Raw genomic sequence first — 14,303 nt, 5'->3', positions numbered from 1 at the left:
CCGGGAGGCCTCCCGTTTTGATGCCTCCAAGTGACGAGCCACACGGAGTGCCTCTGAGAACGCGGCTCATGAGCCTGATGGAAGCAGGGCCTCACCCGTCCGTCCGTCCGTCCGAGGGAGGCATGAGCTCCACCTCCCAGGGGAGGCTCTCGGGGTCCCCTCGGCTCCCGCATCGACAAGGAGCGGAGTGAGTGCCATCTCAGCCGCGTCCAAAGTCCAAAGGTCACTACAGTCTCCCTGCCCGCGTCTAAAACCCAAACCAGGGGCGGGCACGTGACCGAGAGGGCCAACAGGGCCTTTCACCCCAAATCACGGGCAGACCAGGAGTCCAAAGCCTGACGTTCTCTTCCTCACACACCTTCCTGTGGCTGCCCAGGTCTCTGCCAGTTAAAAGAGGAACCTGTGACGGGCAAAACCTCCGTGGCCTTCTCCTCTGCCAGTTTACGGAAGAGGACTCTAAACACAGGATGAGGATGGCTCAGCTCAGCCCGCTCTGGAGGTGGCCTTCGTCCCACGCCCGACGGAGCAGCAGGGCTGTGGCCACAGAAGGAAAACGCTCAGTCGCCTCACTGGGGCTGCGTCGCCGGCCTCGTGGTCAAAGCCGAGGCGAAGGCAAAAAGGAACAGGAAAAATGAACTGGTGGGCACTGGGTTTGCTGGAAGGGGCCTCAGGAAGGGACTGTAAAGGCAATTTCCTTGACAACAAACTGTCTGGGAAGCAGGCACCGCAGCCTCCCCCCCCCCCCCCAGGAGGAGGGAGCCCTGGGGGCTTCGCGGGAAGGAGGGTGCTGACCTCCGTGAGCGTGTGGAAAGGGCGGGGGGGGGGGAGGGAAGGGGGTCCTGGACGCCCTCCTGGAGGAAGGAAATGAACCCCTCTCTTCGGATGCGAGGACTCCACGCAGGACAGAGAGACAGAGGCTGGTGTGGGTGAGGCTGGTGGGACTGACCTTGTTATGTCAGAGCACAGCCCACAGGGACCTGCCTTTCCTAGCATCAACGGGGCGTCTCCTGGCGTCTACCCGCCAGCTAATCCCGGTGGAGAGCGAGCGGGCAGCTGAGTGTATGATAGCTCCTGGCAGAGCATTCTGGCCTCCGGACACCCGCCATATCCGAAAGGAGGCACTTTTTAAAGCAGCGGTTCTCAACCTGTGGGTCGCGACCCCTGTGGGGGTCGAACGACCCTTTCACATGGGTCGCCTAAGACCATTGGAAAGCACATATATAATTACATATTGTTTTGTGATTAATCGCTATGCTTTAATTATGTTCAATTTGTAACAATGAAATTGGGGGTCACCACAACATGAGGAACTGTATTAAAGGGTCGCGACATTTGGAAGGTTGAGAACCACTGATTTAAAGATTTTATTATTGCTAACGTGTGGCTCCGGCCCTGTCCCTTCTGTCGCCATGGAAATGAATTCTTTTGTTCGTTTAAGTAAAAGTACAGGCAGCCAGTGAGCCCCTGTGAAGACTCAAAGTCCAAATGCTTTCGAAGTTCGCAAGCAGATGGCTTGAGGAGTAAGAAAAGCGAAAGTGAAACGAAACCTCTAGGAATGGACTGGACCTGACATGGGCTTTCGGGGCGAAGGGACACGCCGGGCCATGAGCGAGCAGCACGGCTCCCAGGAACGCCAGGACCACAGGGACAGCGGCCTGGACGCGGCCGGAGGCCACTGTCACAGCCGGTGGCCTGGGCGGCCTGAGTGACGGAAACCAGCTCTGCACCAGCCCCCCGAATCCAAGGACAGAGCCTGATCCGCACCAAGAAAAGTCCAGCTCAGGGGGACACACGGAGAAAGCCCGCCGGCCTGGCTCCCCGGGAAGGGGCGAGGTCTGTGGAACCCACTGTCTGCTGCTGAGGCCTCTAACCCCAGGGGGACGCCCTTCCCTAGAATCTCTCGGGTCCCTCCCCAGACTGACTTTCCTGGGGGATTCCAGAGCCTGCTGTCAGCCACGCGTCTGGCAGAGGGCGCCAGCCACCCCCCAGACAGTCCACTTCTCTCCTTCCCGAGAAGAGAATGCGTTTCTTTGTGTTTTGGACGCACAGGAGCCCAGTGCGGCTCCCGGTGAAGAGCAGGCAGCGATGGGGCCCGGAAACCACAGCCCAGAGGGAAACGTGGAATTAAAGCTCATCCAACTAAGCTGTCCTCACCCCGAAGGAAGCCAGAAACGCCGGCACGGAGCTCCACTCCGCACGGCGACCAGCTTCCAGGGGCAGCAGCTCAGTCCCTAGTTAGGAGTCCTATGTCCCGGGGTCACGGGGAGGTTGGCCCTGACTCTCTGCAGGAGGGGGGCTGGCCTCTGTGGGGGTGAATGAGCGGCTCAGCGACCAGGCTGCTCTGCGAGCCGTGCCGTGACGAGTCAAAGGCACAGAGGCAGATGCATGTACCTACCTGTGGCGACAGCGTCGTAGAAACCGCATTATCTTCCGAGCAGCTTGATCCTGCTTTTTGGTTAGCAAACTGCTCCTGCAAAGGAAGCCAGAAGGCTCACCATCGGCACGAGAAGGGTGCTGTGGAGCTTCCTGCGCGGAAGCGGGAAGCTCGCGGCAGGGGTGCCGGGATCGTAATGAAACAGTGCGTGTAGCAAACCCAACAGCGGAGCAGAACCCTGGAACCCTGGACTTCCATGGGAACCGTGGGGGCGTCACTGGGGAGCGGGCAGTGGGGTGGAGGTTGAGGTGGGGGGGAGGGGTGGAGAAGCACCCCCCAGCTTGCCGGGAGCCAACGTGACACTGACAGTTGATGTCAGAACTGTCCTCCCGACTCTCCCAGGTGCTCGCTTTGCTGAGAAAGGCGTCCCGGGCTCCTCCGTCCAAGCCGCCCTGCCTGCCCTCAGCACCCCTCCGGGCTACCGCTTTCTAAGCTCTGTCAGCGCGTCTCCCTGTCCCCACACACGCTCTCAGCAAGAGCTTCCCTCCACTCCTCCCCGGCCTTCCGCGTGGTGCCCGCGCGTCACAGAGGCCACCGTTTCCAGGGGAAACTTGGCTCCTGCCAAATCCTGATGCAAGTGAAACGGGGCAGAGACGACAAATAAATGGGTGGGAGGCGCAGACAAAATAAGCCAAACAGACCAAGAGGTGACGACAGAGGCCTTACCTGCGAAGCCTGGGGTCTAGAAAGAAAATCACTGCACAAGCCCCCCTCCCCCGCCCCCCCACAGGCCCTGCCGTCAGCACAGGCCGGAGCCCCTCCCTCCGCGGGCTGTGTGCACCTGAGCCTGTGCCCACCTGAGCCTCTGCCCACCTGACCTGTGCCCACCTGAGCCTGCGCCCACCTGAGCCTGCGCCCACCTGAGCCTCTGCCCACCTGAGCCTCTGCCCACCTGCCCTGTGCCCACCTGACCTGTGCCCACCTGAGCCTGTGCCCACCTGAGCCTCTGCCCACCTGACCTGTGCCCACCTGAGCCTGTGCCCACCTGAGCCTGTGCCCACCTGAGCCTCTGCCCACCTGACCTGTGCCCACCTGAGCCTGCGCCCACCTGAGCCTCTGCCCACCTGAGCCTCTGCCCACCTGAGCCTGCGCCCACCTGAGCCTGCACCCACCTGAGCCTCTGCGCACCTGAGCCTGTGCCCACCTGACCTGTGCCCACCTGAGCCTCTGCCCACCTGACCTGCACCCACCTGAGCCTCTGCACACCTGAGCCTGCGCCCACCTGACCTGCACCCACCTAGCCTCTGCGCACCTGAGCCTGTGCCCACCTGAGCCTCTGCCCACCTGACCTGCACCCACCTGAGCCTCTGCCCACCTGACCTGCACCCACCTGAGCCTCTGCGCACCTGAGCCTGCGCCCACCTGACCTGCGCCCACCTGAGCCTCTGCCCACCTGAGCCTGCGCCCACCTGACCTGAGCCCACCTGACCTGCGCCCACCTGACCTGCGCCCACCTGAGCCTGCAGCCCACCTGAGCCTGCGCCCACCGGACCTGCGCCCACCTGAGCCTCTGCCCACCTGAGCCTCTGCCCACCTGAACCTCGCCCACCTGAGCCTGCGCCCACCTGAGCCTGCCCCACCTGAGCCTTGCGCACCTAGCCTGTGCCCACCTGACTGTGCCCACCTGAGCCTCTGCCCACCTGACCTGCACCCACCTGAGCCTCTCGCCACCTGAGCCTGCGCCCACCTGACCTGCACCCACCTGAGCCTCTGCCCACCTGAGCCTGCGCCCACCTGACCTGAGCCCACCTGACCTGCGCCCACCTGACCTCGCCCACCTGAGCCTGCGCCCACCTGAGCCCTGCGCCCACCGGACCTGCGCCCACCTGAGCCTCGCCCACCTGAACCTGCGCCCACCTGAGCCTGTGCCCACCGGCCTGACACCTGTCGCCCCACCTGACCTGCGCCCACCTGAGCCTGCGCCACGGACCTGCGCCCACCTGACCCTCTGCCCACCTGACCTGCGCCCACCTGACTTGCGCCCACCTGAGCCTCTGCCCACCGGACCTGCGCCCACCTGACCTGCGCCCACCTGAGCCTCTGCCCACCTGACCTGCGCCCACCTGACTTGCGCCCACCTGAGCCTCTGCCCACCGGACCTGCGCCCACCTGACCTGCGCCCACCTGAGCCTGCGCCCACCGGACCTGCGCCCACCGGACCTGCGCCCACCTGAGCCTGCGCCCACCTGACCTGCGCCCACCTGACCTGCGCCCACCTGACCTGCGCCCACCTGAGCCTGCGCCCACCTGACCTGCGCCCACCGGACCTGCGCCCACCTGAGCCTGCGCCCACCTGACCTGCGCCCACCTGAGCCTCTGCCCACCTGACCTGCGCCCACCTGACTTGCGCCCACCTAAGCCTCTGCCCACCTGACCTGCGCCCACCGGACCTGCGCCCACCTGAGCCTGCGCCCACCTGACCTGCGCCCACCTGACCTGCGCCCACCGGACCTGCGCCCACCGGACCCGCGCCCACCTAAGCCTCTGCCCACCTGACCTGCGCCCACCGGACCTGCGCCCACCGGACCAGCGCCCACCTGAGCCTGCGCCCACCTGAGCCTCTGCCCACCGGACCTGCGCCCACCTGAGCCTCTGCCCACTGGACCTGCGCCCACCTGAGCCTCTGCCCACCGGACCTGCGCCCACCGGACCTGCGCCCACCTGAGCCTCTGCCCACCGGACCTGCGCCCACCTGAGCCTCTGCCCACCGGACCTGCGCCCACCGGACCTGCGCCCACCTGAGCCTCTGCCCACCTGACCTGCGCCCACCGGACCTGCGCCCACCGGACCCGCGCCCACCTGAGCCTCTGCTGCACGATGACCGCGGTCCGGCGCGCCGGCCGCCGCTGGCCGCACCTCCGGTAGCTGCGGTAGAACTTCTGGATGAGCACGGCCGCGCGCCGGCTCTGCTGGAACTTCTTCTGCTCGTAGTAGCTGCGGAACTTGCTCTGGATCAGGATGGCGGCCTGGGTCATCTTCCTGTACAGCGCGTACTGCGGAGACAGAGGCACAGCTGACCACGGGGCGCGAGAAGTCACTCTCCCCTCGCCGTGCTCTCCGTTTCCGGCTTCACTGCCAAACAGGCCCACCAGGCCTCTCTCCACCTACCTCTCCAGAACGAAAAACATTACCTAAGGGCCGCCTCCCGACGATGTGCTGCTTTTTGAAGGCGCTTTGTTCCCCCCAAATCCCCAAATATATTGCCCTTCTTGAAAAAAGAATTCTTTTTAAAGATTTTTCTAAAATTGATTTTAGAGAGGAAGGGAGAGGGAGAGAGACAGAAACATCAATGATGAGAGAGAATCATTGATCGCTGCCTCCTGCACGCCCCACACTGGGGGTTGAGCCCGCAACCCGGGCCTGTGCCCTGACCGGGAATTGAACCCTGACCTCCTGGTCCATAGGTCGACACTTAACCGCGGAGCCACACCGGCCGGGCAGAAAAAAAGAATTCTCAGTAGCAATCCACTTAGACACTTGGGAATCTTAGAAACACGCATGGAAGGTAAATGTTAAGTGTTTAAGATGAATACTTGCTCCCCACTCTTGGAACCTTTTTAACTCCCCGCCGTTATGCCTCCCACTCCCCCCTCACTATCAGCCCATCAGCAAACTCCCGAGTTACAAGGTCCCAAACACAAGGCTTATCATGAAACGCTGACACCTTCGAGCCACTTTAACCTGCGGGAGATGAGCACTCAGAGGGCCAACGCCAGGCGAAGCCGCGAGGCCCCGAGAGCCGTTGTCACCGGGCCAACCGGGCCGGCTCGGGGGCTGGGCTCAGGGAGGGAGGAAGGCACGGGAGCCGGAGCCCCATCCCGCTCCGTCTCCGGGCGCTACAGACTCAGAGCTCTCCGTCCGTAAGAATCTACGTCCACGCTGCTCAGCAAACAGAATACGACTCGGGGGGCGAGGAAGCGCTCGGCTTGCAAGAGGGCAACTTACCATCGGAGGGGAACGCTCGCAGGACATCCCTGCGCCTAGTGTGTCTGCATGTATGCGGTGGCATGAGGGAGGGACGGGGCCTCCCGGGCTGTGCAGGACACAGGGCCCTTCTGCAGGGACCCTCTCGCCTAACCCCACCTGCTTCACACTCCCGTTCGTCCAGGAGTCTTTTAAGACAAGGACGCCTTCTTGGGGGCTTCCCGGGGCACGTGCCCCGGGAGAACGGGCAGTTTACTTTGTGGCTCACGGGGCTCACGTCACTGGCTGGGATGGGCTCTTCAGATGGACATCGGCCCGAACAGTGTCCGATTATGGCTACTGAATAAACATGAGGTCCCCGGAGGACAGACGCCCTGTGGTCAGCTGGCCTGCCGGGGGGTGGGGTGGGGTGGGGATGGCTGATTCATGACCCTGCCATCGGAATGGCCCCTTCGTGTCGCTGGTGATGGGAGTGGAGTTTGTGACTCTGGTGGAATGGTTTGTGAGAGGACTGGGTGTGGCATTACCTTCAAGACTATCCATGTCAGCTTTGGGGGAGAAACAAGAGAATACAAGATTAACGTTAGAGCGCTCGACGGAAGGAAGCTGAAAAGCCAGAACCAACGACACTCCCACCACCGCCACCACCAGCAGAAGGGCGAGCTGGCTGGATGCAGGCCTCCGCCTTCCAAAAGACTTGCCTCCTATGGGTCAGTATTTCAGTAAAGGATGCCTTCCGTTCTGCTGGCTGTAGATGACACTTCTTTGGGATGGGATTTTAAAAAAAAAACACCACTCAGAATACCAAACTACCAAACTCAGATTTGGGAATAGATCCCTGCTGTCATCACAGGCTTGAAGCTCTGGTGTCTTATCGCTTGTGCTAAGAAGCCCGCCCACCGAGAGAAGCCCGTGCGCAGAGCAGCGCCCCCTGCCTCCGGGCTGCGGGAACTGCGGTGTCAGCGTTTACACAATAAACCTTCATTTTCTGGGATCATGAACTCAACTGGCTTAAAGCTGAAGAGGCCCCCTCCCCCACCCCACGCAGGAACAGAGCGTAATCCTAGAGAAACTCGATAAAAGGCAACCCACATTGGACACCAAAGCCCTGGATCGTATCGAGGGAACATAATCCGGAATTTCTACGTGGCGATTGTACACCTCGGCACTGAGCAGTCCCCCGATACACATTTAAAACCCACGAAAAGCACAACCCGATAAAAGGTTCCGGAATCTACCGACAGGACTGAACTTCAGCACATGAGCCGCTCAAAGCTCCATCAGGCAACGTCTTCTATTTCCTAACCTCCCCGGGATGGTTACAAAGATCTAATATTTTAATTTCTCTGAACCTCAGCTTCTTTGTCTGGAAGACGGAAATACAGTCGTTTCCTTTATATGATGGTCAGGAGCGGGTGAGACGATGCGCCTGGAAGACCTGGCCCCTCTGAGAGTCAGCCCCCCTTCCCTCTGGCGGGAGCTCTGTGGCTGCGGGTTGTCCCGGAAACAGTCACAGGGCAGCAACGAGCACATGGCTGCCCTTCCCGCATCCCCTCACTGAGCACTGCAGATGCACGTTACGGTTCTCAGCGATGCTTGTGATTCGTCACCATAAAATGCGTAAGCAGCAGCTGAAAGGAAAACTGGCTGAGGGTGACATAACTTAGATAGTTCTAGGTCAAGGACGACAGCCAGCACTGACCTCCAGCCGCCACGGTCAACTCCGTGAGGCCCCTTCATCACCACGGGGCGTATGGGTGAAATTACGGCAACACAGACCCTCACAGGCCAATGCCAAAGGCCAAACACTGGAACCAAAGTTATTTTGTGGCACATGTCTAGTTGCCGTTGGATGTTTTTTTATCCTTTTCTCTTTTTCCCCCTCTCTGGAACATTTTCCTCCTGTTTTCAATCAAGGCAGCTCAGAGGCGGCCCTCATCCAGGGCCGGCCTGCTGCCCCCGGCAGCCCCACAGGAGTGTCCTGGGGCGCAGTCCCCGGGGCCCTGCAGGTGGTTACCTGTTTGTACTTCCTGTAGCAGCGCTGGATGACGGCAGCGGCCACTTCCTGCTGTTCTCGCAAGGGTCGGCCCTGCGGGGGGTCAGGGGGGAAAGTAAACCGTGACTCAGTATGAGAAACGTCAGCCTGCCTGTGGCTTCAAGAGAAGCATCGCCCATTCCATTAACTTCATCAGAAATGAGACCCCCAGTGTTTACCAAAATACGGTGATAATGAGAAGTATACATTTCAAAAAATGGATTTACAGACTAATCTCCAGCTATTCTTGCTTCTAAATAGAGCCATCATTTTTGGGTGTTAGGTGACCTAAAAAACATACTCCTTTTTGCCCGGCCGGTGTGGCTCAGTTGGTTGAGCGTTGTCCCATGCACCAAGAGGTCACGGGTTCGATTCCCCATCAGGGCACATGCCTGGGTTGTGGGCTCCATCTAAGTAGGGGGCGTGCAGGAAGCAGCCGATAGATGTTTCTCTCCCTCTCCTCTCCCCTCTCTCTAGCATCAATGAAACCATATTTTAAAAATATGTTCATACTCAGAGTATGTAACCCATCAGGGAAGATGCCATGTGCCCGGACCTGCCTGAGCTCCACTGTGTCCTCTGAAACCCCAGGTCTCCACCAACACTGCACATACAGAGGCTTTGCCATAACATTTTAGGGGTCCTGGGTGGCCCGAGGCCGGGTCCCAGGCCTCCAGTTAGAAGCCCCCTCTTTAGGCCATAAATTCCTGTGGCAGAGGCGTCAACTTTCTTCATATCAACTAAATGGTAAGTGTCTGTTTTCATGACCCACAACAAATTGAGATGATGACAATCATCGCACTACTGGTCAAATTGATGTCACTAAAGCTTCTGAAGATTATTAATAATCCCAGGTGACATGAATTAATAATTCAAATAAAGATCCTACAAACTCAGAGGGAAGGAAGAAATGGCCCATGTGGCCCTAGTTGGTTTGGCTCAGTGGACAGAGCGTCGGCCTGTGGACTGAAGGTCCCGGGTTCGATTCCAGTCAAGGGCACATGCCTGGGTTGCAGGCCCGATCCCCAGTAGGGGGCGTGCAGGAGGCAGCCAATCAATGATTCTCTTTCATCACTGATGTTTCTATCTCTCTCTCCCCCTCTTACTTCCTCTCTGAAGTCAGTAACAACATATTAAATAAATAAGTAAATAAATAAGAAATGGCCGGTGTGTTAGCGGGAATGCTCATGACCTCCTCTACCTCCCGGGCCTGAAGAAGGTCCCGTCAGGACTCGGATACCCTTTACCTTGTATTTCCGGAAGGCGGTCTGGACGAGCCTGGCAGCTTCATAGAGCTCGCGCTGTTCGTGGTCAGACAGAGTGAGCTGGGCGAACTCATTCTCCACCTTCTCGCTGGTGGACGCGCTCAGGAACTCCGACCAGTCCGCTGCGGAGGGCAGGCTGGGCTTCTCGAAGGCCATATCGCTGGCTGGAGAGCCCCCGGGGCTCAGGCTGGTGTTGGAAGAGGGGGTTAGAGGCTCGCTATACGCGCTTCTGGAACGAGAGGGGACACGGGGGAGGCGTGATCCGTCTGCACGACCCACAACACGCTGACGTGAGACAGATGGGAGCCGCCGGGAGCCACGGGGGCTGTTAGGAATGTGCTTTCATTCCGGCGCCGGACACACCCGACTTTAACTGTCCTTCCGTCCGCAAGTTCACACGGGACACCCACCGTGCGTTCCGCACGAGGCCGAACACTAACCCCACTGAGCACCCTCCCATGGAAGTCCAGTGACTCTGGGGGGAAACCTTAAGATTCGCTGCCTCACAGGCTCTGAGACGGAGAGAAAAACCGTGGAAGAGGCAAGGACGGGAGCCCTAAGGCTTCCTCGCTTAAAAAAAAGTGTCTTTATTGCCGACAGTATTACAGACGTCCCTTCTCTTTCCCCCATTTGCCTCCCCCCCTGCACACCCCCAGGCCTTCCCTGCACTCTCGGCCGTGTCCATGGGTTATGCAGACCTGCATGTAAGTCCTTTGGTTCATCTCTTCTCTTCTAATCACCCCTCCCCTCTGGGATCTGTCAGTCTGTCCCATGCGTCTGTGTCTCTGGATCTGTTTTGTTCGTTGATTTTGTTCGTTAGATTCCACATGCGTGAGACGTGTACACTCGCCTTTCTCTGACTGGCTCACTGAGCTTAGCCTGAGGCTCTCCAGTCCCTCCAGGCTGTCTCCCAGGGCGAGAGCCCCTCCCCTTCCACAGCTGCACAGTGTTCCGCGGTGTAGACGCACCGCAGCCCTTACGCACGCATCTGCTGACGGTGGGCAGCTTCCTCCCTCGCTTAGTGAGGTCTAACCACCCGGCATCCTCAAACCCGGCTCGCCTCCCAGGCCCTCAGACCCAGGAGCTTCTCCCGCGCGTCGGACCTGAGCTGGGCGGCGTGCGGCAGGTGGTCCACGTCCGCCAGGTAACTGGCCAGCCAGCTCATGGTGCTGCTGATGGTGGCCGCCTCCGTCCTCTCCAAGGCCGGGGCCTCCATGGGCACGAAGTTCTCCTGCTTGATGCGCTCAGGCGTGGCCTCGATGATGTGCTCCGCCAGGGTCAGCACGTTCACCTGGAACGGAGAGCGGAGGCGTCAGGTTCGAGGGACTCAGAGCCCGCCACCCGCCCGCCTCGGAGAGAGAGGACGAAGGGAGTGGCTTACCCTCCCCCCGACCCACTCCAGTGTCACTGTCAAGCTTTACACCCTTCCCCCCGTTACCTCCAAGTCCTATTTTTTAAAAATATATTTTTACTGATTTCACAGAGGAAGGGAGAAAGGAGAGAGAGAAACATCAATGATGAGAGAGAATCATTGATCGGCTGCCTCCTGCACGCCCCCTCCTGGGGATCGAGCCTGCAACCCAGGCACGTGCCCCGACTGGGAATCGAACCGTGACCTCCTGGTTCATAGGCCGACGCTCAACCACTGAGCCACACCGGCCGGGCCCTGCAAGTCCTATTTTGGCTAAAACCTTAGTCGTCTTACAGCAGTCCTGGCTGGTGCCTGCTCGCCCCTCTCAGCTGGGGTCACCCTCTTAGTGGCTCTGTGACTGGGCAGTTCTCCAGCAAGTTGTATGAATGGGGTGACACCAGGGGTTACCTAACCCCTTTGCCTGGAGAACCCCAGCTCTGGAGGGGGCAGTACTGAGCCAGCCCCCCGCACAGCTGGGGGGTGACACGCAGTTATGGTCACCCTCTTCTTGATTTCCCGCCTTCCCACGCACCCGGGGACCTGCTTCTGGACAATGAGCCTCTACAGAAAAGTAATTTTTAAAAATTAAATCACTCTAGTTAGGTTGCTGAGATCTGCACCCCAAACGCATTCCTAATAGTTACGTCAAGAAGCCTCAAACGAGTCTGGAGGGAGACATGTTTCCAGAATTAGAGATAGACCTTGTTTTTAAAATGTCCTTGCAAATCTTTTGATAACGGAACGTGAAATACAACAGTTGAAGGTTTTGTTAATCCTCACCTGAGGATATTTTTCCATTGATTTTTAGAGAGAGGGGAAGGGAGGGGGAGAGATGGAGAGAGAGAGAAACATCGATGTGAGAGAGACGCATCCATTGCTTGCTTCGCGACTGCGCCCCAACAGGGACCGGGGATCCAGCCTGCAACTGAGGAACGTGCCCTTGACCGGAATCGAACCTGTGACCCTTCAATCTGAGGGCTGATGTGCTAACCACTGAGCAACCGACCAGGGCAAGAGCTGAAGGTTGTAAGTGGATCTATGCAAGGGTGACAAAATGCTTATCTTACGACACACACCTGAGGGAAGGAGCCAGACACAGAAGACCACACATTTCAGGATTCCATTTCTACAACATTTTTAGAAAAAGCAAAACTCTGAGGACAGAAAGCAGATCCGTGGTTGCCGAGGGCTGGGACGGAGCGGAGTGACGGCCGCCGACACAGGGGCGTGGGGTGAAGGGGGAGTTCTCAGGGGCCCTGGCGATGGTTGCACCGCTGTGTCCCTTCACCAAACCCCGTCAGTGGGACGTAGGAAGGCTGAGTATTATGCACGTTACGTCCATCTCAACCAAGCTGCTACACATGCGGATCTTGGGCAATTTTCTACATAGAACAACAACTATTTCTGTAATAGGGATAAAAACGAAGACATTTAGGGGGAAAATATCACAGCTTTTCTTTCCCTTTGCTGTTGGCTCCTGATTTGAGGAGGAAGTAGGTTCTGCTTTGATTTTCTTTTTCTACCAGGGAGGCATTCAAATATTTTATTCAAAGCAAAGTGGAATTTCTGGAGACTAAGGAACCTGGAGCCTGGCACTATTGTCCCCCCCAAATCCTCCGTTTCGTAACTGGGTGGCAGTGTGAGAACAGCTCAAGACCCGCAGTGCACACTTCAAATACCACGTAGCTGACTTCTTGTCGCTGCAAAAAGGCAGTGACATTTAGATAACTTTAAACCAAATAACAGGCTCAGCAGTTGGGCCTGAAAAAAATCATGACGTTCATTTCTAAATTTCTCGGCTGGTGGTCGGAGAAGGTAAAGATCGCCTTTAAACAGGCAGCTTCGGGTTTTTATTTAAATTCTCTTCGTGTCCTGGCATATGAGCAACATTCAGAGATTTCCCTTGAGTCCCTAAAAGGAACAACTGTAGATAGACATGTGCTCTGTGTTCGAATTACCTGCATCTGCATCAATATTTGTCACTTATAAACACATCCCGGAAGCCAAGCTTCCAACTGCACTGTTCAGCCTGAGGCAGGGCATTGGTCTCACACTGCGATGAAGGTTGTGGTTCCGCATTTGTGTTTCCTAGCTTTTGCGTCAACATGTAGAAGCTGTGTGGTTAGGTTCACAGAACTTCACTGACACCATATAAATTACATAGATATATGCATACTATTTACCCTGAATTGTACTGTTTGCCTTTTTTCTTTTTATATATACTTGTCTGTCGTATCTTCTCCCATTACCTTGTTTTCTTGTTTCATTTCATTCTAGTTGTGTCTTGTACAAGCAGCATAGAGTGTATTTTGCTTTTTTTAAAAACCCAATCTGAGCACCTTTTAATTATAGAATCATCAGTTACCAAAGTGGGAATGAATCATGTTTGAAAATATTCCTCTGTTATGTTTTCCACTTATTATTTCTGTGGTTGCCTGTCCCTTTGTTGCCATTCCCGAATTCCCCCTGCGGGGCAGGCGTGTTTTCTCCCGCAGTGACGCAGTGGTTCTGTGCTGCCCACGAGCGTGGCATCTGACAGCACGTCTCGGCCTACACGACCCGTCGGCGTCAGCAGCGGAACCGAGCCCACCAGCTGCCGGACAGGGCGCTGCTTGAACACGTTACCTCCTCCACCTCCCTACTCCCCGGCTTTGCTAAGATACTAATTTAGAATTTTAGTTCCGGGTTATTTTTTAAACACTATTCCTTTTTCACGTAGGAGCCCCCTCTTAACAACTGCCTCACACACAGCCCCGCTATCGATAATCACGCAGACGGATCGGTTTACTGTTTTATTGTTCATCCTCCTCAGTTCCCCTCCTTTGAGCTACTGATTTTCAGTCTGGTGATTTATTATTAAATGTCGTGAATACTGTCCTAGATGACTTGCTATTGGTGTCTGACACGGGCTCCACCAGGACCTGGCAAACTGTGGCAGCCCACCCACCAGCTACCTGCTGGTGTCAATAAAGTTTTATTGGCACAGAGCCACACCCACTGGTCCAATACTGCCTGAGGCTGCTTTTGTGCTGGAGGCAGATGGAATCGTCATGACAAGTCTGATGGCCCACACGGCCTGCAATATTTCCTATTTGGCCTTTACAGAAAAAACTTGCCAACCCTGGTCTAAGCTATGACTTGATTCCCCGGCAGGTAGATCCGTAGTGGAGCCCCCAACCCACCCACAGGGATGGGAGGGCCCTGCTCAGGTGTGAGGCTCACCTGTGCTAAACA

At 57.4% G+C, this 14,303-nt stretch overlaps 1 protein-coding gene across 12 annotated transcripts in view; it reads right to left on the bottom strand.

Moving 5' to 3' along the window:
• CAMTA1 (calmodulin binding transcription activator 1) overlaps positions 1-14,303 on the bottom strand; it is a 697,635-nt gene that overhangs the window by 11,807 nt on the left and 671,525 nt on the right. For 8 of the 12 annotated variants that reach the window (XM_036347994.1, XM_036347990.1, XM_036347997.1 and 5 more), the window contains 6 exons: positions 10,762-10,949; positions 9,641-9,887; positions 8,376-8,447; positions 6,886-6,906; positions 5,234-5,427; positions 2,396-2,470 (listed from right to left, as the gene is read on the bottom strand). In XM_036347994.1, coding sequence (XP_036203887.1) covers positions 2,396-2,470; positions 5,234-5,427; positions 6,886-6,906; positions 8,376-8,447; positions 9,641-9,887; positions 10,762-10,949 — 797 coding nt within the window. The remainder of the gene's footprint in view (positions 1-2,395; positions 2,471-5,233; positions 5,428-6,885; positions 6,907-8,375; positions 8,448-9,640; positions 9,888-10,761; positions 10,950-14,303) is intronic. The other 4 variants (XM_036347993.1, XM_036347992.1, XM_036347999.1 and 1 more) reach the window with 1 other exon arrangement.

The sequence above is a fragment of the Myotis myotis genome, unplaced genomic scaffold (assembly GCF_014108235.1).
Source record: "Myotis myotis isolate mMyoMyo1 unplaced genomic scaffold, mMyoMyo1.p scaffold_m19_p_2, whole genome shotgun sequence".
Taxonomy (NCBI): domain Eukaryota; kingdom Metazoa; phylum Chordata; class Mammalia; order Chiroptera; family Vespertilionidae; genus Myotis; species Myotis myotis.
This window is presented reverse-complemented; position numbering and strand designations above follow the sequence as displayed.